This window comes from Eumetopias jubatus, unplaced genomic scaffold, assembly GCF_037043125.1.
Source record: "Eumetopias jubatus isolate StellerSeaLion01/CBP00866 unplaced genomic scaffold, mEumJub1_p1.0 scaffold_8, whole genome shotgun sequence".
Taxonomy (NCBI): Eukaryota; Metazoa; Chordata; class Mammalia; order Carnivora; family Otariidae; genus Eumetopias; species Eumetopias jubatus.
The window spans coordinates 125313735-125336968 of record NW_028274814.1 but is presented as its reverse complement, the minus strand read 5'-3'; the positions used below and the strand labels follow the sequence as shown (position 1 = coordinate 125336968).

Sequence of the window (23234 nt, the reverse complement as noted above, 5' to 3'; positions counted from 1 at the left end):
CTACTATTCTCTTTTCACACCTCCATGGAGCTTCTTGCACATTCCATTTATTGAGACCACACTAAAAAAGTGCTAATTTAAGACTTAATCAGCATTGGTTTTTAACGGTGTGAAAATATAGCTTTCATTTTGCTTCTGAGTTATGCATTGCTGTAATAGATGTTTAAAATGAGATCGTATTATGCCATCTTTGTGTAAGAAGGGTGGGAAAATAAGATGTGTATCTGTTCATTTGAGCAAAAGAAACAGGAAGGATACACGGTAGACTAATGAGGTTGATTATCTATAGGCCACAGGGAGACGGGATGGGAGGGAGAGAGGGAAAGAGGGCAGAGAACAACAGTTCTCTGAATGTACTTTTTGATATTCCTCACTCTTGGAAGTATGTTTCCCAGACTCAACAATGACAACAGACAAACAAAAGAAATATAATCAACCCAGATGGGGCAAAAACCCAAAAACTGAATACAAATAAAAACAAATTAAGCCATATTTCAAATGAATAACATGATCCCATTGAAGGAAGTGAGGAAACATTAATCCAAGTAACTTTTGACAGACATTTGGACTATATGCTCTCAGACTGAGGCAAAAGTGCTGCAAATAGGTACTGGACTCTAGTTAGTAGGCTTTAGCTTAATTCTCAAATCGTTTTCTATACATTTTTGAATTGAGCAAATCAGTGAATGTTCTGTGGATATTGGAAGCCATGTTTCTCACTATTGGAGAAGGGAGTTACAAACATGAAAATGGGAAAAGAGTATTGAATGAACTCTGAGATACTGGAGGGAGGTATTTGAAAACTCATGGCTTTTAATACATTTAGATGGCTGGATAAAGAAATGGATATAAATATATGTGGGAATAGATGATGGGTAGGAAGATAGATAGACAGACAAACAGAAAGACAGATAGATATATGTGTGTATAAGCACATGTACAACTATTCTCCAGCCCTGTCTCCTGAGAGGAGAAGCAACATTTCAATAGTGTCCAGATCTTGGTTTCTTTTTCTTTCTTTCTTTCTTTCTTTTTTTTTTTTTTTGATCGAAAACTCTGAAATTTTGTTACTCACAACCCTTTTGACACCAGATGTGTGGGGTTCCCTCCCCCGTATCAACCTATTCTCTTAACTCTTTGGACACCAACTAGGTGTCCTACAATTCAAGTCAATTGTGACACTAACTAGCTGGAGCTTTAGTACAGACCCCACAGGTGAAGGGCTTAGTCTCACAAGACTGCCTCCACTTCCGATGATAATTGTGAGCCCTGGGCCTCCTGTACTTCTGACCAAGGGCTGTAAATCAGGTGGGACTTGCTAGAATGGCTCACAGAACTCAGGAAAGTACTTTATATACTATGACTCTATTATAAAGGATACAAATCAACAGTCAGATGAAAAGGTACATAGGATGAGATCTGGAAAGATCATGAGCACAGGAGCCCTGCCCCTTGGAGTTCAGGTGCACCACCCTCCCATCACATGAATGCGTTTGCCAAACCAGAAGCTCTCTGAACCCCATGGGCTAGGCGTACTTAAAGAAGTTTAATTACACAGGCAAGATTGATTAAATCATTGCTCTTGGTGATTGAACTCAAACTTCCGTCTCCCAACTCCCCAGGGTCGGACTGAAAGCTCCAACCCTCTCAACATGGCTTGGTCTTTCTGGTGACCGGAGTCCATCCTGAAACTTCCTTGGACCCCCCAGCTACCAGTCATGTCATAAGTATACAAAAGACACTTTTCACACGAGAGATTCCAAGTGTTTTAGAAACCATGTGCCAGGAACCAAAAGCCAAATATGTATTTCCCATTATATCATAATTTTTAAAATATCATTCTTCACTGAAAGAAATCTAGGTTCCTTGAAGAAAGGGCTGGAACAGAAAGAATACAAGATGTGCCTGGAACATCTTATTAAGACAAAATGCATGTAAATGCTCAAAGAATGATAGGGACATGTTAGAAAGACACAACAGCTCTCCTAAAGGGGCTTCCATCAGCCAAATCTGGAACAATTGGAACATCAAGAGAAATAACAATAGTAAAACATTATAACCTATTGAATAAAGTTAAGAACCCATGAGTTCACATGGGTTAATTAATTAATTGAAGAGAAGGGAAAGCTCTTTGAGTGGAAAGCCAACTAATATATGTGGAAGGAATGATAGAAAATCACCATCTGGCAACCATCCTCATAATAATTGATTTAGGAAGAATCATCAGTGTGTTCTAAAACTAGTGGATGGAAGTTGGAGGAGTAACTGGATATTTAAATAGTCTTGAAGTATCTTCCTACAAAATATTTATTAATTAGAAAGTATAGAAGAGTGACTCACTGTGAGTCCCCCTTTACCAAATGATCGAAGTTAATACTTGCAATATTGGGGCTGCTTGATAGCATGTGTCTTCTGAGAGGGTGCCCTGAGGACTCAGCATCACCCCTGTGGTGTTCTTGTCAAAGTTCTTGCATGTGAACAAGTGCACAACCTGAGTTAAGTCATGAGGAAACAACAGACAAATCCAGACAAAGGGACATTGTCCAAAATTACTAGTCTGCACTTATCAAAAATGTTAGTGTAATCCATGAAACATAAAAGAAAACTCAGAAACTCTCCCAGACTGAAGGAGATTACAGACATGGCAATGCAATGTATGATCTTGGATTTCCTTTTTCTGTAATGCACATTATTGGGACAACTGGTAAAAACGGAATAAGGTCTGTAAATTCGGTTTTCTAATGAGTTGTCCATTTCCTGATTTTGACCATTGTATGTGGTTATGTACAAGAATTGTTTGTTTTTAGGAAACGCACCCAAAATTATTTACAGGTAAAGGGGCATGTCTCTTACATGGTAAGAAAAAATAAAGAAAAAAAGAGGATAAAGCAAATATAGTAAAATGTTAACATCTGAGAAATCTGAGAAATGTGATGGATATATAAGAATTCTTTGCACAATTTTTGCAACTTTGCTGTAAGTCTAAAATTATGTCCAAATAAAAGAAAAACTAAAACGAACCGTAGTACAACCAGAAAGGAAAATCAGGGTACTGATCTAAAGGACAAGACAGGGTCTGAAGAAGGTAATTGTGGTCTGCTTTTCCTCAGGTCACACCCTTGACTGCTTTGAAGTTTGCTGAGCTCTCTGTGAAAGCAGGCTTTCCGAAGGGGGTCATCAACATCATTCCAGGCTCAGGTAAGCCATCCATTGGTTGTAACTAATGAATGGTACAGGAGTGCCTGAGTGGCTATTTTCCCACTGGAATCTTGCCCTGACTTATAACTGCAGTATATTAAAGCTAAATACAGTTCACCAAACAGTTAACTTAAGAATAAATGTATTTGCCATTGCTAAAAATCTTAAAGTAGAAATATAATGGTGGGTGAGTAGGGTGAGAAGAGCAGAAATTGTACAACATTGTAAAACTACCATCAGGTGGCCTGTTTCAACTTTTTAAAATTACTTGGAAGATGAAAACCCAAAGCTTACCCATCTTTTAGGGGGCTGACAATTGCATGGAGGACATTATCTAGACTTTTGTCAAGTTGTAATTAATACGGAAAATGCAAAACTTCAGAGAGTTTAGAAATCCACTTTAACAAATTCAAAGCCACTTGTATCATAAGGGCTTGAGTAATGCTTTAATTCATGTTTTATTCCCTAATTCTGCAGGTGGCCTAGCAGGGCAACGCCTTTCTGAACATCCTGATATCCGCAAACTTGGTTTCACCGGGTCCACTGCTATTGGCAAACAGATCATGAAGAGGTATTGGTTTTAGTGTGTTGGTTTGCTGCAGATCCTAGTAAACCAGGTTTTGGTTTTGCTTTTTGCTTTCTGATACAGAGTGTGTTTGGAGGGAGAAAACCCACATCTGATTTACAAGAGAAATCTACTTATCACGGCTGGGTGTTGAACTGTTTTCATATAATAAAATATTTCCAAAGCATAAAGCCCATAATCAGTAAAAACCAGAGCCGTATTGGAATTCTACCCCATTAGTAGCTATGACAATCCAGCACAAAAAAAATTTTCTGTGCTAAAGCTGTGGCCCATGTTGGTTTTGGAGCATAAGTAAGAAACCAAGACATAAATGACAAATATGAATTGTTTATAAAATGAATTCCTAAAAAGCAGTAACATTCATTTTTTTAAAAATTGCTGACAATCTAAATGTCCAAAATAAGGCGGTGGTTAAAGTATGCCAGTGTGATGGAGTGCTATGAAATCATGTGCACGGAGAATTTTTAGTAACACTGAAAAATGTTGTTAAAGGTAAATAGAAAAGTAAGGTATAAAGTTGTATATATTGGGTGATCCCAACCATGTTAAATAAAGCAAAGGCCATGGTTGGACACGGACCAGAAATAAGCATGTCAAAATGGTAAAAACAATGGGCATCAAGACATGGAATAGAATTTTGTGATTTCTTTTTCTTCTTTATGAATTTTGGGGTGTTTTTAATGTTTTCAATATCAATACTTTCTGAGTAAGGGAGAAATAAATAATATGCTTCTAAAAATTGGTATTTTGTTTCCCCAGTGCTCCAGGAATCTGGTTAGAGGTTAAATCCCTCACCAGGCTTTTTATGTAACCAAAATTCTTACACCTCAAGAATCCAAATTTACCTATGAGGATCTCTAATTATTTGCCCACAGAATTAAAAAAAAAAAAAACCTTTTTATTATGGAAAATTTCTAATATATACAGAGCACACAGAATAATGTCAGGAACTCCCATGTGTTCTTGACCAGCCTTCAGCAACTACCTCCATTCTACCACTCCTGGTTTGTCTTTGAATACATTTTGTGATATTTCTGAGGTTCAATTATGTTTTCCATGCTCAGTGGTAACTTATAGCTGAGACAGAGGATGCTCATTTCCCATTTATTTTCCTCTAGCTGTGCTGTGAGCAACTTGAAGAAAGTTTCCCTTGAACTTGGTGGCAAATCCCCACTTATAATATTCAATGACTGTGAGCTTGACAAGGCCGTGAGAATGGTAAGAAGGGGTCAAATCCCACCAAATAGGTGCCTGCTTCTAAAACACATCTCATCTCCCTTCTTATCAGAAATCTCAACATGAGATTTGGTTTTGTCTGGTCATAAACAGAAACTGTTCTCTCAATGCTTAGATTTTGGGAATGCCCAAAGCACTTAATTTTAAAAATAATATCTTTATAATTTGGATCATTAAGGTGCTTTTAAAACTTGAGGTTTGTATGTAATACAAAATGTATAGAACAGTGCAGATTTTCTTACAACATAAAATTTGTCCTCAGTGGTGTGTCCTTATGGTTACCCACATTTTTTTAAAAGTGCTCCTGGACCAAAAAGGGTAAAAGAGAAACAAAATCCCTAAAAATACGCTAAATCAAAATTCTAAGTATCTCTAAGCAATTCTCCTCACTAGCTATAGGCCAAGGCATTGCGTTTTTCTGATTTCTCTGTTTGTCTGCTGTCTTCCAATAACATCTAATTCTCAGTGTGTGCGATGTTATAACAATCCAAAGTACTGTTAATATTTTCTCTTCTGCTGCTGAAGGGCATGGGGGCAGTATTTTTCAACAAAGGAGAGAATTGCATTGCAGCCGGACGGTTGTTTGTGGAAGAATCCATCCACGATGAATTTGTGACGAGAGTGGTAAGACATCTTCATATTTGCTCTAGGAGTTGTATAGAAACTGCTTTTACCTGAAAAGGACTTCTGACATTATTGATGAATTTTTAAGTGTCATATTAGTACTGTGAGATATATATATATATTTATATTTATAAATATTTATATATTTGTATGTATTTATATTTTAAATAACATAGTCCTTACCTTTTAGAGCTACTTTCTGACATATTTACAGAGGAAATTATATAATGTCTAGGCTTTGCTTCAAAATAACCCAGGAGGAGGGGCACCTGGGTGGCTCAGTCGTTAAGCGTCTGCCTTCGGCTCAGGTCATGATCCCAGAATCCTGGGATCGAGTCCCTTATCGGGCTCCCTGCTCGGCGGGAAGCCTGCTTCTCCCTCTCCCACTCCCCCTGCTTGTGTTCCCTCTCTCGCTGTGTCTCTCTCTGTCAAATAAATAAAATCTTTAAAAAAATTTAAAAAATAAAAAAAAAAAATAACCCAAGAGGGGAGGAAGTAAGTGGGGGAATAAATTTGCCAAGAGTTGATAATTATTGAAGCTGGGTGATGAGTATATGGCATTTCATTATATCATCTACTTTTATATGGTATTCATAATTTTTTAAATTTTTTATTGTTATGTTAATCACCATACATTACATCATTAGTTCTTGATGTAGTGTTCCATGATTCATTGTCTCTGCATAACACCCAGTGCTCCATGCAGAATGTGCCCTCCTTAATACCCATCACCAGGCTAACCCATCCCCTTACCCTCCTCCCCTCTAGAACCCTCAGTTTGTTTCTCAGAGTCCATCGTCTCTCATGGTTCCTCTCCCCCTCCGACTTACTCCCCTTCATTCTTCCCCTCCTGCTATCTTCTTCTTTTTCTTTTTTCTTAACATATCTTGCATTATTTGTTTCAGAAGTACAGATCTGTGATTCAACAGTCTTGCGCAATTCACAGCACTCACCATAGCACATACCCTACCCAATGTCTATCACCCAGCCACCCCATCCCTCCCACCCCCCACCACTCAGCAACACTCAGTTTGTTTCCTGAGATTAAGAATTCTTCATATCAGTGAGGTCATATGATACATGTCTTTCTCTGATTGACTTATTACATTCAGCATAACACCCTCCAGTTCCATCCACGTCGTTGCAAATGGCAAGATCTCATTCCTTTTGATGGCTGCATAATATTCCATTGTGTATATATACCACATCTTCTTGATCCATTCATCTGTCGATGGACATCTTGGCTCTTTCCACAGTTTGGCTGTTGTGGACGTTGCTGCTATAAACATTGGGGTGCACATACCCCTTCGGATCCCTACATTTGTATCTTTGTGGTAAATACCCAGTAGTGCAATTGCTGGATCGTAGGGTAGCTCTATTTTCAACTGTTTGAGGAACCTCCATACTGTTTTCCAGAGTGGCTGCACCAGCTTGCATTCCCACCAACAGTGCAGGAGGGTTCCCCTTTCTCTGCATCCCCGCCAACAACTGTCGTTTCCTGACTTGTTAATTTTAGCCATTCTGACTGGTGTGAGGTGGTATCTCATGGAGGTTTTGATTTGGATTTCCCTGATGCCGAGCGATGTTGAGCACTTTTTCATGTGTCTGTTGGCCATTTGGATGTCTTCTTGGGAAAAAAATGTCTGTTCATGTCTTCTGCCCATTTCTTGATTGGATTATTTGTTCTTTGGGTGTTGAGTTTGATAAGTTCTTTATAGATTTTGGATACTAGCCCTGAATCTGAGATGTCATTTGCAAATATTTTCTCCCATTCTGTCGGTTGTCTTTTGGTTTTGTGGACTGTTTCTTTTGCTGTGCAAAAGCTTTTTATCTTGATGAAATCCCAATAGTTCATTTTTGCCCTGGCTTCCCTTGCCTTTGGCGATGTTTCTAGGAAGAAGTTGCTGTGGCTGAGGTCGAAGAGGTTGCTGCCTGTGTTCTCCTTTAGGATTTTGATGGACTCCTGTCTCACGTTTAGGTCTTTCAACCATTTGGAGTCTATTTTTGTGTGTGGTGTAAGGAAATGGTCCAGTTTCATTCTTCTGCACGTGGCTGTCCAATTTTCCCAACACCATTTGTTGAAGAGACTGTCTTTTTTCCATTGGACGTTCTTTCCTGCTTTGTCAAAGATGAGTTGACCATAGAGTTGAGGGTCCATTTCTGGGCTCTCGATTCTGTTCCATTGATCTATGTGTCTGTTTTTGTGCCAGTACCATACTGTCTTGATGATGACAGCTTTGTAATAGAGCTGGAAGTCTGGAATTGTGATGCCGCCAGCTTTGCTTTTCTAAGATTCTTCTGGCTATTCGGGGTCTCTTCTGGTTCCATACAAATTTTAGGATTATTTATTCCATTTCTTTGAAAAAAGTGGATGGTATGTTGATGGGGATTGCATTGAATGTGTAGATTACTCTAGGTAGCATTGACATCTTCACAATGTTTGTTCTTCCAATCCATGCGCATGGAACGCTTTTCCATTTCTTTGTGTCTTCTTCAATTTCTTTCATGAGTATTTTATAGTTTTCTGAGTACAGATCCTTTGCCTCTTTGGTTAAATTTATTCCTAGGTATCTTATGGTTTTGGGTGCAATTGTAAATGGGATCGACTCCTTGATTTGTCTCTCTTCTGTCTTGTTGTTGGTGTATAGGAATGCCACTGATTTCTGTGCATTGATTTTATAGCCTGCTACTTGACTGACTTCCTGTATGAGTTAGCAGTTTTGGGGTGGAGTCTTTTGGGTTTTCCACATACAGTATCATATCATCTGCAAAGAGTGAGAGTTTGACTTCCTCTTTGCCGATTTGGATGCCTTTGATTTCTTTTTATTGTCTGATTGCTGTGGCTAGGACTTCTAATACTATGTTGAATAGCAGTGGTGGTAGTGGACATCCCTGCCGCGTTCCTGACCTTAGGGGAAAAGCTCTCAGCTTTTCCCCATTGAGAATGATATTGGCTGTAGGTTTTTCATAGATGGCTTTTATGATATTGAGGTATGTACCCTCTATCCCTATACTCTGAAGAGTTCTTATCAAGAAAGGATGCTGTACTTTGTCAAATGCTTTTTCTGCATCTATTGAGAGGATCATATGATTCTTGTTCTTTCTTTTGTTAATGTATTGTATCACGTTGATTGATTTGCAGGTGTTGAACCAACCTTGCAGCCCAGGGATAAATCCCACTTGGTCATGGTGAATAATCCTTTTAATGTACTGTTGGACCCTATTGGCTAGTAGTTTGGTGAGAATTTTTGCATCCATGTTCATCAAGGATATTGGTTTGTAGTTCTCCTTTTTGATGGGGTCTTTGTCTGGTTTTGGGATCAAGGTAATGCTGGCCTCATAAAATGAGTTTGGAAGTTTTGCTTCCATTTCTATTTTTTGGAACAGTTTCAGGAGAATAGGTATTAATTCTTCTTTAAATGTCTGATAGAATTCCCCTGCGAAGCCATCTGGCCCTGGGCTTTTGTTTCTTGGGAGATTTTTGATGACTGCTTCAATTTCCTTAGTGGTTATAGGTCTGTTCAGGTTTTCTATTTCTTCCTGGTTCAGTTTTGGTAGTTGATACATCTCTAGGAATGCACCCATTTCTTCCAGGTTATCTAATTTGCTGGCATAGAGTTGCTCATAATATGTTCTTATAATTGTTTGTATTTCTTTGGTGTTGGTTGTGATCTCTCCTCTTTCATTCATGATTTTGTTGATTTGGGTCATTTCTCTTTTCTTTTTGATAAGTCTAGCCAGGGGTTTATCAATCTTGTTAATTCTTTCAAAGAAGCAGCTCCTAGTTTCGTTGATCTGTTCTACTGTTCTTTTGGTTTCTAGTTCATTGATTTCTACTCTGATCTTTATTATTTCTCTTCTCCTGCTGGGTTTAGGCTTTATTTGCTGCTCTTTCTCCAGCTCCTTTAGGTGTAGGGTTAGGTCGTGTATTTGAGACCTTTCTTGTTTCTTGAGAAAGGCTTGTATCGCTATATACTTTCCTCTCAGGACTGCCTTTGCTGTATCCCACAGATTTTGAACAGTTGTGTTTTCATTTTCATCGGTTTCCATGAATTTTTTTAATTCTTTAATTTCCTGGTTGACCCATTCATTCCTTAGTAGGATGCTCTTTAGCCTCCATGTATTTGAGTTCTTTCCGACTTTCCTCTTGTGATTGAGTTCTAGTTTCAAAGCATTGTGGTCTGAAAATATGCAGGGAATGATCCCAATCTTTTGGTACCGGTTGAGACCTGATTTGTGACCTAGGATGTGATGAATTCTGGAGAATGTTCCATGGGCACTAGAGAAGAATGTGTATTCCGTTGCTTTGGGATGGAATGTTCTGAATATGTCTGTGAAGTCCATTTGGTCCAGTGTGTCATTTAAAGTCTTTATTTCCTTGTTGATCTTTTGCTTAAATGATCTGTCCATTTCAGTCAGGGGGTGGTTAAAGTCCCCCACTATTATTGTATTGTTGTCAATGTGTTTCTTTGCTTTTGTTATTAATTGCCTTATATAATTGGCTGCTCCCATGTTCGGGGCATAGATATTTACAATTGTTAGATCTTCTTGTTGGATAGACCCTTTAAGTAGGATATAGTGTCCATCCTCATCTCTTATTACAGTCTTTGTTTTAAAATCTAATTTGTCGGGTGCCTGGGTAGCTCAGTTGGTTAAGCAACTGCCTTCGGCTCAGGTCATGATCCTGGAGTCCCCGGATCGAGTCCCGCATCGGGCTCCCTGCTCGGCAGGGAGTCTGCTTCTCCCTCTGACCTTCTTCCCTCTCATGTTCTCTCTCTCTACCATTCTCTCTCTCAAATAAATAAATAAAACCTTTAAAAAAAAATAAAAAAAAAATAAAATCTAATTTGTCTGATATAAGGATTGCCACCCCAGCTTTCTTTTGGTGTCCATTAGCATGGTACATGGTTTTCCACCCCCTCACTTTCAATCTGGGGGTGTCTTTGGGTCTAAAATGAGTCTCTTGCAGACAGCATATGGATGGGTCTTGTTTTTTAATCCAATCTGATAGCCTGTGTCTTTTGATTGGGGCATTTAGCCCATTTACATTCAAGGTAACTATTGAAAGGTATGAATTTAGTGCCATTGTATTGCCTGTAAGGTGACTGTTACTGTATATTGTCTGTGTTCCTTTCTGATCTGTGCTGCTTTTTGTCTCTCTCTTTGCTTAGAGGACCCCTTTCAATATTTCTTGGAGGGCTGGTTTCGTGTTTGCAAATTCCTTTAGTTTTTGTTTGTCCTGAAAGCTTTTTATCTCTCCTTCAATTTTCAGTGATAGCCTAGCTGGATATAGTATTCTTGGCTGCATATTTTTCTCGTTTAGTGCTCTGAAGATATCATGCCAGTCCTTTCTGGCCTTCCAGGCCTCTGTGGATAGGTCTGTTGCCAATCTAATATTTCTACCATTGTAGGTTACATATCTCTTGTCCCGAGCTGCTTTCAGGATTTTCTCTTTGTCTCTGAGACTCATAAGTTTTACTATTAGATGTCAGGGTGTTGACCTATTTTTATTGATTTTGAGAGGGGTTCTCTGTGCCTCCTGGATTTTGATGCCTGTTTCCTTCTTCACATTATGGAAGTTCTCTGCTATAATTTGCTCCAATATACCTTCTGCCCCTCTCTCTCTTTCTTCTTCTTCTGGGATCCCAATTATTCTAATGTTGTTTCATCATATCGTATCACTTATCTCTCGAATTCTGCCCTTGTGATCCTGTAGTTGTTTCTCTCTCTTTTTCTCAGCCTCTTTAGTTTCCATCATTTGGTCTTCTATATCGCTGATTCTCTCTTCTGCCTCATTTATCCTAGCAGTTAGTGCCCCCATTTTTTATTGCACCTCATTAATAGCCTTTTTGATTTCGACTTGGTTAGATTTTAGTTCTTTTATTTCTCCGGAAAGGGTTTCTCTAATAACTTCCACGCTTTTTTCAAGCCCAGCTAGTATCTTTAAAGTCATGATTCTGAACCCTAGGTCCGACATCGTACTAATGTCCGTATTGAGTAGGTCCCTGGCTGATGGTACTATCTCTTGTTCTTTTTGCTGAGGTGATTTTTTTCGTCTTGTCATTTTGTCCAGAGGAGAATAGATGAATGAGAGAACAAAATGCTAACAGATTAACAACGTCCCCAGCACATATACTCTATACAAATCAGAAAAGACCTGAAACCAAGGGAAAAGAAAGGGAAAGAAAGAAAAAAGAAAGAGAAAAGAAAGAAAGAAAAAAAGAGAAAAAGATTAAAAACAAAAACAGAACAATACAAAAAAAAACGAATATGATCAAATATGATCAGGCTAGTGCATAGATGAGTTCCGCACACTAGATTTGGGGTGTATTTTGGTCTGTTAGAAAAAAGTGCCTGCTAAAATTTTAAAGAAAGAAAGACTTATATATGTACAAAATAAGGGTTGATACAATGAAGGGATGGAAGATGACTGTAAAGATGAAAATTATAAAAGATTTTATAAAACGAATTGATACGATAAGAAGTTGTTTGAAAAAAGAAAGAAGAGTTAAAAAAACAAAGGGAGAGAATGTGATCAGGCAGGAGACTACAACAAAGCCATACACTAGTGATTTAGGGTATATTTTGATCTGTTAGAAGAAACTGTATCTCAAAATTTTAAAGAGAGAACAACTTATATATATATGCCAAAAATAAGGGTAACTACTATGAAGGGATAAAATATGACTCTAAAAATGAAAAATAAAAAATGTTTTTTTAAAAAAAGGGATTGATAAGATGTTGGTTGAAAAAGGGAAAAAGAGAAATTAAAAAAACAGTTTAAAAAATTAACTTTAAAAAACTAATGAATCATGGTAAAAAAAAGCCATGAATTCTATGTGCAGTATTCCCCTAGCGCTGGAGTTCTCCCGTTCTCCTTGATCGGTAAACTTGGTCTTGGCTTGCTGGCTGTTCTTGCTGATCTTCTGGAGGAGGGGCCTGTTGCCGTGGTTCCCAAATGTCTTTGCCGGAGGCTGAATTGCCCCGCCCTTGTCTGTCCGTGCTAAGCAAGCTGCTCGGGTTTGCTCTCAGGAGCTTTTGTTCCCTGCAAGCTTTCCGTACGGCTTTGGAGGACGACAGTGAAAATGGCGGCGTCCCAATCCCCGCCCCAGAAGAGGCAAGAACTCGGGCCTCCGCTCCCCAGTGCGCCCCCAGAGAAAAGCCATCAGTCACTCCCTTGTCCTCGGTCTCCGGCCGCACTCCGTGCTCACCCGGCCTGTGACCGAGCGTTTCTATCTCTGGCACCCGACCCCGTGTGGAGTCTCCAAACCCAGCAGATCCCTGCGGTGCGTTCCCGCGCCGCTCCTCCCCGGGAAGGAAGGGGAGTCTCCCCGGATCTGCCGCCTGTTGGGTCCCTGCTGGGGGAGCAGTGGCCCAACTGGGTCGCAGATCACAGTTTCTGGCCACCCCGAGCTGAGAGCCCGCGCCTCGGCTCCGTCTCTGCAGCCGGCTTCCCCGCTCCGATACCTGGGAGCTCTGGCGCACTCAGGCACCCCCGGTTTTTCTGTGACCCCGAGGGTCCTGAGACCACACTGTCCCGGGAGGGTTCCACCCCCCACTTAGCCACTGGAGCGACGTCCTTCTGTGGAGCCGACTTCTCAAAGGTCCGATTTTGTGCTCCGCGGCTCTAGCACTTGCCAGAAGCGGCCGACGGAGGCCCCTCCCCCGCCGTCTATCCTCCCGAATATCGCCTCGGATTCTCTTCTCCGCACGTCCTACCTTCCAGAAAGTGGTCGCTTCTCTGTTCAGAGTTGTTGCTACTCTCTTCTTCGATCTCCTGTTGAGTTCGTAGGTGTTCAGAATGGTTTGATCCCTATTCAGCTGAATTCCTGAGACCAGACGAAATCCAGGTCTCCTACTCCTCCGCCATCTTGCTCCACTCTCTGTATTCATAATTTTTCATAGTAAAAAGATATAGGTCTCTATAAAAAAACCTTAAGAGCTTTCATTACCTATACCTTGCTCTGCATTTATAGTAAATTATATCCTTGACGTTTGTGGGAGATATACTCCTAGATTTTTGTAAATTCCTAAACTGACTAAGAGATATACCAGTAGATCCTTGCAAATCCTCATTACACAGTTATTAGAAGAGAATATCATATCCTCCACTAACATAGATAGATAGATTGATAGATATGCATACACACACATGCATACCTACCCCCATAGATTGGTCATGATTCTAATAAACATGAGACCAAAAGCCATTTATAGAACTATTAAGATGAATTCTGTGGCTAAAATATACTATAATAAACTATGACATTATTATGGTAACAGTAATCACAGATTTGTTTATATTTGAAAAACCAGCACCCAGCTTCTTTTTTTCAGAGTCAATCCCTCCTCCCCATTCCCAAGAAGCAAAGGCATTGTTTCTTCATGAGAATGGAAAACACGGAAGACATATGGAGGGGCAGATGGTGGGCAGTGGCTACCTCCTGAACATCCCTCTAATTCAATTTTGTGTTTCAGTAAAATACAAGTTACAGGGCTTTCACAACGTCAGTTTGTCGATATTTCAAATGCTGAGACCAGAAATGTCAAGAGTCGACCTTATCAGTCCATCAGTAAACATGTCTTGCACAGATGCAATTGGTATTCATTCATTCATTCAGCAGCTATTTCTTGAGCACTTACTGAGGGATTCTTGCCCAGCCCAAATTCGAATTCATGGGCCTGCTGGGTCGTGGTAACTCTCATTCTTTCTTCTTATAAGAATTGGACTTAGCATTAGAAAATGTACAAGTAGATTAAGGTAAGTGAGGTGCACAGGGACCATCACAGAGAGATGTCAGCGATGAATATTGCACAATAAAGATGGCTTTTCATCAGAATATTCTAGCAATTCCTCCGGTATGGCTATGCCACGAGCAAGGGCAGGCTGCTACATCTGGGGAGAGAAAAAAGATAACCATGTGGCCATTTTAGAAATTCTTCTGCCCTGAAGAGTACAACGGTGCTGTATTAACAAAAATTCCAGAACATCAGGTTTGCTATATTAATGGATTAACACTCAGGATAATTTGAATGTAACATTGTAGCTTACAGTCTGTTAGAACTCAGTGGTTAACAGTGGGCTTTCAAGTCAGGAAGGCTCTACTGTCTTTAGTGGTTGTGTGTGTTAAGTCACTAAACCTGTCGAAGCCTCAGTTTCTCCGTCTGTAAGATGGAAATAATAAATACCCACCTCCAGTGCTTCTGTGAAGATTAAAAGACAACACATCTCTTGGCAGCTTAGTAAGACACCCACCACACGGTAGAAGCTAGCTGAGGGTATCCATTACTATTATTAACAGTCAATTGTGTTTTGTGAACCGGGTGACAAACAGGTGGAAGAAATTAAAAAGATGAAAATTGGTGATCCACTTGACAGATCTACTGATCACGGGCCCCAAAATCATCAGGCCCATCTGGAAAAGCTTCTGCAGTACTGTGAAGCTGGAGTTAAAGAGGGGGCCACCTTGGTGTATGGGGGAAGACAAGTGCACAGGCCAGGTAAGTTCCCTTCCACAGCCCAGCACTGGCTTCTGAAGGTGGAATGGATGGTAACGATTTTCACTGCAGCTCCATCTTGCCTCAAAAGTAAAGAGTAGCATTTATGTTATGACCATAGGAATTCTTTTCTGGACACTGCTTGGCCACTTATACGCTGGGGTACCTTGGACATGACAATTTGAGCCTCACTTTCCTCCTGTGTAACGTGGGATGAGACGTGTGCACCCTGCTTTACAAGGCTGTGGAAATCAAATCACGAAATGGATGTGACAGGCCCTTGGTGGTCCAGTAAACAGGTGTAATGGACAACTATGTCATTCTGGTGCTGATGACCTTGATTCCTGGAGCTGTGAGATTTAATCTTAGCTAGGGTAGCCTGGGAAGGATTTATTCCTATTGTCTAAAGCCTTACCTGTCACTGAAATATGGGAATGGCTACATGTCATGATACCCCAAAGGAAAAAAAAACAAACAACAACTTCAGAACCCCATTTTTCACTGCTGTAGGGGGATTGTGCTCTACCTTACTCTGAAAATTGATAATTAGAAGGGGAAACTTTAACACGTAGCTGCGTTTCTTATATGAACTGAATTTCTGGGTAAACTGAGTAGCTGATAAAGGAGACTTTTTTAACAGAAGAATTTCTGCTAATTAATGTAGAAAAAATGATGGAATAGAAAAATCACCACTCTGTACCCCTAATTGGATGAAATGGTTGATTTAGGCAGTTATCATCAAGGGAGGCTAAAGTGATCGGGAGAGAGGTTGATGGGGACCTGAGAATGTGCAAGGTACCAAAGTTTCTCCGCCAAGATCGCTTGCCGGTCTCAAGGAGAAAAACAGTTTTACAACAGAGAGGGGAAGTTATCACCGCTTGGAACCCACTGGTCAGTCTAAGCAAAGGAAAGGGAAAGCAGGGACAGCCTGGTATGATGTGTCTCAAGGGATGCAAGGTGGAACACATGACATCATCTCTGCAGTATTCTCGCCAAAAATGTTTAACCTGAATCCAACTGTGTCTTGAGGTCAAACTTCCCATTTATGAGAAATAAAGGGGATAGAGGAACACATTAAATGTCTTCCCAAGGAAACAAACACAAATCTAAATGCAACGTACTCTGCAGGACAACTGACTCAGTCTGTTTCACAAGTCAGTGCCATGAATAATTAGGGGTGAAATGTTCTAGATGAAAGGGCCCTTAAGAGATCTAACAAGTGAATGCAATACGTCGAATTTATTGGAAGCCTGAACCAACCAAATCAATTGAGAAAAAAATGGAAATATAAGTCATGAAGAAGGAATTAGGACTAATTTTGTTAGATGTGATAACATATTGTGGTAGGTAAGGAAATGCCTTATTTTTTTTACAGATTTGTACTGAAATACATGGAGGTGGAAGTTATAATCTCTGGAATTTGCTTTTGATCATTTCAGCAAGGAAAAAAACGAATCAAATATAGCAAAATATGAGTAGATATTTATTTTTCGATTCATGATACTTTCTCTACTTTGACATATAGTTCAAATTTTTGTAATAAATAGCTGAAAAAACAAGAACCTAGGAATGCTAATGCCAAATAGGAAAAGGAAAGTCGGCTTGGTTTTATTGACCCAGAAGGGAAGGAAAAAAAAAATATGATGTAATTAAATGAGAGAACTATCAGTTAAAAATTAATTACCCTATAATTGATGATCTTTTCTGTTTTTCAAATAGGCTTTTTTATGGAACCAACTGTTTTCACAGATGTGGAAGACCACATGTATCTTGCCAAAGAGGAATCATTTGGGCCTATTATGGTCATTTCTAAATTCCAAAATGGGTATGTTCTTCAGGTACAATTTAACAGGTTTTGACTAGATAAGTGTTTTTTTCTTCTGCCATTGTGCTATATACAGACCATAATATCAATGGACATGTAATGCTCAATTATATAACAATAATTGACTTAAATAATTAGAAGAGAAAGCTAACCAGTGTAGATTGTTATATATTTTTGCTTCTTAGCTTAAATTAATGGCTGACAGTATGGAATTCTAGCTGGCTAAATTTAGTTTTTGTATAACCAACCTTTGAAATGTCTCTCAAACAAGATAAATAACTAAGAATAACAGAACTAGTTTTTACATTTACATTCCCAGGGAAGGCAGCATCTGTGAAATGTGATTTTCCCGAGGAAAGAGTGTTGCTTTCATAGGGGATTATGCCCCTGAAAGCCTAATACTCAACTTTTTATAAAATGTCCACAATCACCATATAATCAACTATCAGCGATGGTTCATTATAGTGCAGGAAACTTTCTAAAGTATTTAGCATATCAGAGAGTGTCGTATGGTAACTGAGCTCATATAAGAATATTTAATACAATGGACTCTCATGGTATACTGGGTAAAATTCTTCAGAAGTCTGATTTCAATTTTCCTTCAACCAATGAGAAGGTGGAAAAAGCCAGAACACAGAGTTCAGAGGACATCTTGGTCTTCGATAGACATATTGTAAGACATAGGTGGGGACACTAAGCTATAATCAGCAATCTTTTGACACACTGATCCAGGGATGCCCTGTTAACCTTCTTTTCCTCATAAAGTCCCCCCATAGGATAGTCTTTGTGTTAAACATGCAGATTTTATTTTTTAGAAGATTTTATTTATTTATTTGGGAGAGAGAGAGAGAACACAAGCAGGGAGGAGGGGCAGAGGGAGAGAGAGCAGACCCCCCCACCCCCAAACAGGGAGCCTGATGCAGGGCTCGATCCTAGGACCCTGGGATCACAACCTGAGCCAGAGGCAGACGCTTAACTGACTGAGCCACCCAGGGTCCCCAAACATACAGACTTTAGAAGCCAGGTTTGGGGGATATCAACGAAGATAAGTCACAGTTCCTGTCTTTGAGGAATTTACCAGCTAATAACGGAGACAGACGAGGAGATGGGCAATTAACCACAGAGGGCCAAAGGCAGCCAAAGGCAGTGGGTAGAGTCTGCCCAGCATTCTGCCGCTGTACCTGACTATCTCTTTGGGCTTGGGCCGGTCTGAGCCTTGGTTTCTTTATTTGTGAAATTGGGTGATTAATAGCGTCTATCCTTTTGTGTCATTCTAAAGATTAAATAAGTCATGTTTGCTAACAGTGCTGTTGCCATTGCTATGCTTGTTCTCCTAGAAGTAGGCAAGGTGTCCTATGAAGCTGTGTCATCTCAGTAGTCCCCAACAAGTAGTGGCATAAAGCCATCTTTCCACCTTAGGCTGGTCAATAAATATTTGGGTCTCTACCATGTGCAGTGCATCAAGAAGTGTGAGAGTTTTAGCAGAGCCTCAATTCACTCTCGGTTCAGTTCCAAATTTCTTGTGCGAGCTTCAAATTGTGTGTAGTCAGGATTACTTTGGAAAATCCCTTCAGAGGACACCACGCTGAAGCCTGTGCTGTCTCTCAAAAAAAAAAAAAAAAAATTCAGCACAATTAATTTTTCCTCCCATTTGGGGACAGATCCTGTTTCTTTGCCAGAGCGCCAGATGAAATACTTGGCTTGCATTCACTGGCCATGCTGTAGAGCATTTATGCAGTTTTAAACATTAGGATGACACTCATAAAGATGAGATACTCTTACCATGACAGACATATTGGAACTGGACCCAACCGAGAGATGAACAGGGTCACGTCTCCACTTACTTGCCAGTGCAAACATACTGAGTCAAAAGGCAGGGAAACTGTGATTGAAGGGATAATTTGTATTTCCTTTTATTGAATTGTATTAATTGAATTCACTCTCATGTGATGATCTAACACCATGGTACAAAGAAGAATAAGAGATCATCCCTGCCCTTTGGGAGCTTCCAGTGTTGTTGGGAGGCAAACCACAAATATACAAAGAGTTAAACGAAAATACTGAGTTTGGAGGAATATGTGCTCCCTGATTATGGCTGACTTTTACTGAGCATTGTACTGTGTTCCAGGCACTATTAGCTCATTTAATCCTCACAACAGGAAAGGTCCTTTTATTATTACTGCTATGTTTTGCAATAAACAAAGGCATGTGGAGATGAAGCTATTTGCCCAAGGTCACCCAGGCAGCCTGGCTGCTGAGGCCTCTCACTGAACCACTACACCCTACTGCCTTCCCCATGACACTGGTGGGAGGTGGGAAGGCTTTAGGGCAAAGTACTGAATGAATGAGCCTGGAACTGTATGCAAAATCTGGAGAGATGGAAGGAAAGTGGGGGGTGCTCTGAAAATGCATCTAGAAGTGGGACTCAAGGGAGGGGGGAGGAGGTGAGAAGTCATGAAGGAGAACCAAGAAGAAAATGGAAAAGATGACTTCAGATTTTAAAAGGTGTTGCATGATATACATGAAAAATATAATACTAGAGCTATAATAGCTCATTGGGAGTTTCTTTTGCTATAAGCCTGGAATATTTCACTCACGAACATTTAAGCAAGTTTTCAGTAGTGTTTTTCTGTTTCTAGCATGCAGGGGGGAAATATTAGAACATAAAATGCAAATGCTTTGCTTTACATTCACTGAAGTTTTGTCTTCCTAAAAACATCTTGTAGGGACATCGATGGAGTGTTGCAGCGAGCAAATAATACAGAGTACGGTCTGGCCTCGGGGGTTTTTACAAGAGACATAAGTAAAGCCATGTATGTGAGCGAAAAACTAGAAGCAGGAACTGTTTTTGTTAACACGTACAACAAGACAGATGTGGCAGCCCCTTTCGGGGGAGTGAAACAGTCTGGCTTTGGGAAAGACTTAGGTATGCTCTGCTTTTCTCCTCCATGTTCCCTTTGTTTGCCTGTCACAGGGAAGTCTGTTCGATGTTTCCTGCAGCACTCCTGTCTTGTTTCGAAGGACATTTCCTAAATGGCAGTTGGATCTGGGTTTATGTGGGTACTAACTCTGTTTTAATGTTAAACATTTTTAGTTAATGTACATACAGAAAAGTACCCAAGTTGCATGGAAAAGTGTTTTTCAAAGAACAAGATTAATGTTGAAAGGAAAAAGAAACACTGGCAATATCTGTTCGCTAAAATATGCTTGTTTTTTTTTTTCCCCTGACATTCAGCATGCACTTGGTTTAGCTTTCACGGGACTAAGTGAAACCAACAAAGGGAAATGGGTGGAGGGCAATACACAGCTAGTTCCAAGAAGAAATCCTGTCTGTAGGCTGCCTGGCAGTCTTTCAGAATCAATACTGCAATTGGCAGCATTTTCTGGAAATCTGGGAACTCAGATTTAGAATTGCAGAAAATCCAAAAGATAATTCTTTGTGGGCAATGACACGATCACATTTCAAGTAACAGCTGACTTTGAACACTATGAACCAGATCTTCTGCTAACTACTTTACCTGTAATAGCACAAGCAGTCCTCACAATAGCTATTATTATCCTTATTTTGTAAATGGGGAAATTGGGGCTCCGAGACGGTGGGTAACTTGCCCAAATTCACACGCAGGTCACTGCCGGAAAGAGAATTCCAAGCCAGGCAGTCCGGCTGCCAAGCCCATGTTCTTACTCCCCACAGCCAGTCTGGCTTGTTGTTTCAAAAATGGAAATATTCGTGATTTACTGATTTATTAGTCCACTAATATTAAGTTTGGTTAATGTGGGGTATTTTTACATTTTTCTCTTTCCTTGGTGACTTTTGGTAATGTATTTGTAGCAATAAAAGTAGCTCTCTTTTTAAATTCCATTGAGTTGAAGGTAAATGGTGTTTATTGTAAAACAAAAGAATTTGCCTAAATGGTTTCTTTCTCTCCCAATTTTAAACTCCCTAAAGCCCAGGGGTTCCCCAGCCTTAGCCGCACATTGGATTAGAGTCACCTGGGAGCTTTAAAAAATACAAAGATGTTGATTTAATTGGTCTGGGGTGTGACCCGGGATCAGGAGTTTTAAAAGCTTCCCAGGGCAATTCTCCATTAAGGTTAAGAACCCTTGTTTTAGCTCAACTTCCAGGATCATATATTCATTAGCTGTCCCTGTGGAATTTGTGCCCTTTCACTGCGATAGAAATCGATGATTTGTACAAGCTTAAAATAGAATAGAAACAGAAAGGCAAACCTTCTGGCTGGATATACTCTTCTCTATACTATATAAATCAGGAAAATGACATTATCTTTAAAATAAGATGACACCCAAGGGTCTCAAACTTTCTTTCTTCTGCTCAGTTCTGTTTCATTTAATATAATCCGAAGGACATTATGTTGGTCACTTCTGTTCAGCCTAAATGGGCAAAGGATAGCAATGAAGAGTTTGTTGTCAGGCAGGGAAATAAGGGAGCACGTTTTCTGGTGGAGACTGACCAAGTCAGCACTGTTCCTCAGAAGACCTGATTGGTGGTCTAAGCCCTTACTCCTCGAAGTGTGGTCCGTGGACCTACGAGCATCCACATCATCGGGGGATGGTCACAAATGCAGAATCTCAGGGCCTTCCCTGGATTTAATCAGAATCTGCAGTTTCACAAGGTCTTCGGGTGACTCACATGAACTTCACCGTTTGGGAAGCCCTGGCTTCGGCCACATTCTAGTTGCTTAGTGACCTATACACCTACATCTGTATCCGGAGTCTGGTGACATTGCATTCACTGGTCCATGAACTGCTTTTCTGTTCCCTAGGGGAGGAAGCTTTAAACGAGTACCTCAAAACCAAGACAGTGACGCTGGAATACTAGAGCGGGGCCATCATCGGGAACCCTCAGCAGACGACACCGCTCCTGATCCCTCAACACACTTCAGAAGCCTGGGTGTGCTGAGGGAAAAGGTACCAGCCACGAGCCAAAAAACGCACACATGGACCATAAACAGAGTCAAGACCACATGTCCAAGCATTTACGCCTGTGCCTGAATATTTTCTGATACACCTTTTATACCTTAAAATGATTTGTCATTGCTGGGGTTTGACTATGTTGTATATCCCCCATGTTTCTAAACCGCCAAGTGGCTTTTCCTCCCCACCAAGACTGATCTAACCATTGTTCCTCTTGAAAAATGTCCACATCAGGCAGTTATAATACACAAGGTGTATTTGGGGGAAACTTTGTATCATATGTGCAGGTTTTAACCTCTGAACTATACCTATGGGGCTATTAAAAAGATTTTCTATAATTTTGCTCTCAAGGATCAGTATATCTTGTAAAGAATGTGAAGCAAATTCCCTTTTTTTCATATTTGGAAATAAGATACATCTTTGTGCCTCTCAATGTTCTACTTTTCAACCCACTGTGATGGACAACCAATCCAAAACAGTGCTTGAGTACTTACGAGGTACAGGGTACTATGTAATGTTCTGAGGAATAGACAGAATTTAATGACATCATCTCTGGCCCCACATAGCTTAAATTCTAATAAATGGCTTTTAAAAACTTACTTTTACAGTATGATATAGAGTGTAAATAGCCTTTGGAGGCTGGTCTTGGTTCTTATCATACCGTCTTGCCATGTGACTTGGGGAAACTTGCTCAACTTCTCCCAACCTCAGTTTCCTTATCTGTCAAATGGGGATAGTAATGCCTTCCTCAGGAGCTTTATTCTGAGGATTCAATGCAATAATATAAGTGCCTTGCATTGTGCTATGTTCATGGTACTTAAGAAAAAACTAACTTTGTTTCCCCCATCACTATTTTAAAAATATATTGAGATAAACTAACTAGATGACTTAATCTCCCTACTATCCTTTTCAGGAGTTATTGATTCCTATACTCCACTGTTGACATGGTACTTATGCAGCGGCACTGGAAAATGCCATATAATGAAAAATGGCAATGGTATGAGGAGAAGGATTGCTTTTCTGTCCGCAGCTCATTTGTTATTCATTGAACATCTCGTTTTCCGCTTTTCTACCTACTGGATCTGTTGTGTGACCACTGGTTGGGTGACCTTGGGCAAGTTAGTTACCTACTATCTCAGAGCCTGGGTATCTATAAAATGGGGATAAAGTCCCTATCTCATTAGGTGTGGGAAGGATTCAATGGGATGATATGCATAATGCACCTAATGAGCTGTTTGGGCTATAGTCTGCACCCAAGAAACGGGAATTCGTACAATCCATGCAGGACTCACAAAATTGACTGTTGTCAGATAAAAAATAGTTGAGTAAATT

At 40.0% G+C, this 23234-nt stretch overlaps 1 protein-coding gene across 2 annotated transcripts in view; it reads left to right on the top strand.

Annotated features, from left to right (window-relative positions):
- The window catches only part of ALDH1L2 (aldehyde dehydrogenase 1 family member L2), a 65051-nt gene extending 42550 nt beyond the window's left edge, over nt 1–22501 (top strand). The window contains exons 16-23 of one of the 2 annotated variants that reach the window (XM_028121631.2): nt 3111–3198; nt 3676–3769; nt 4903–5002; nt 5546–5644; nt 14980–15145; nt 16862–16967; nt 19694–19893; nt 21752–21907. In XM_028121631.2, coding sequence (XP_027977432.1) covers nt 3111–3198; nt 3676–3769; nt 4903–5002; nt 5546–5644; nt 14980–15145; nt 16862–16967; nt 19694–19893; nt 21752–21807 — 909 coding nt within the window. In that variant the 3' untranslated portion in view covers nt 21808–21907. Of the gene's footprint in view, nt 1–3110; nt 3199–3675; nt 3770–4902; nt 5003–5545; nt 5645–14979; nt 15146–16861; nt 16968–19693; nt 19894–21751 lie in introns of both variants that reach the window. The other variant, XM_028121632.1, reaches the window with a different exon arrangement.
- The last annotated feature ends 733 nt before the right edge of the window (nt 22502–23234 follow it).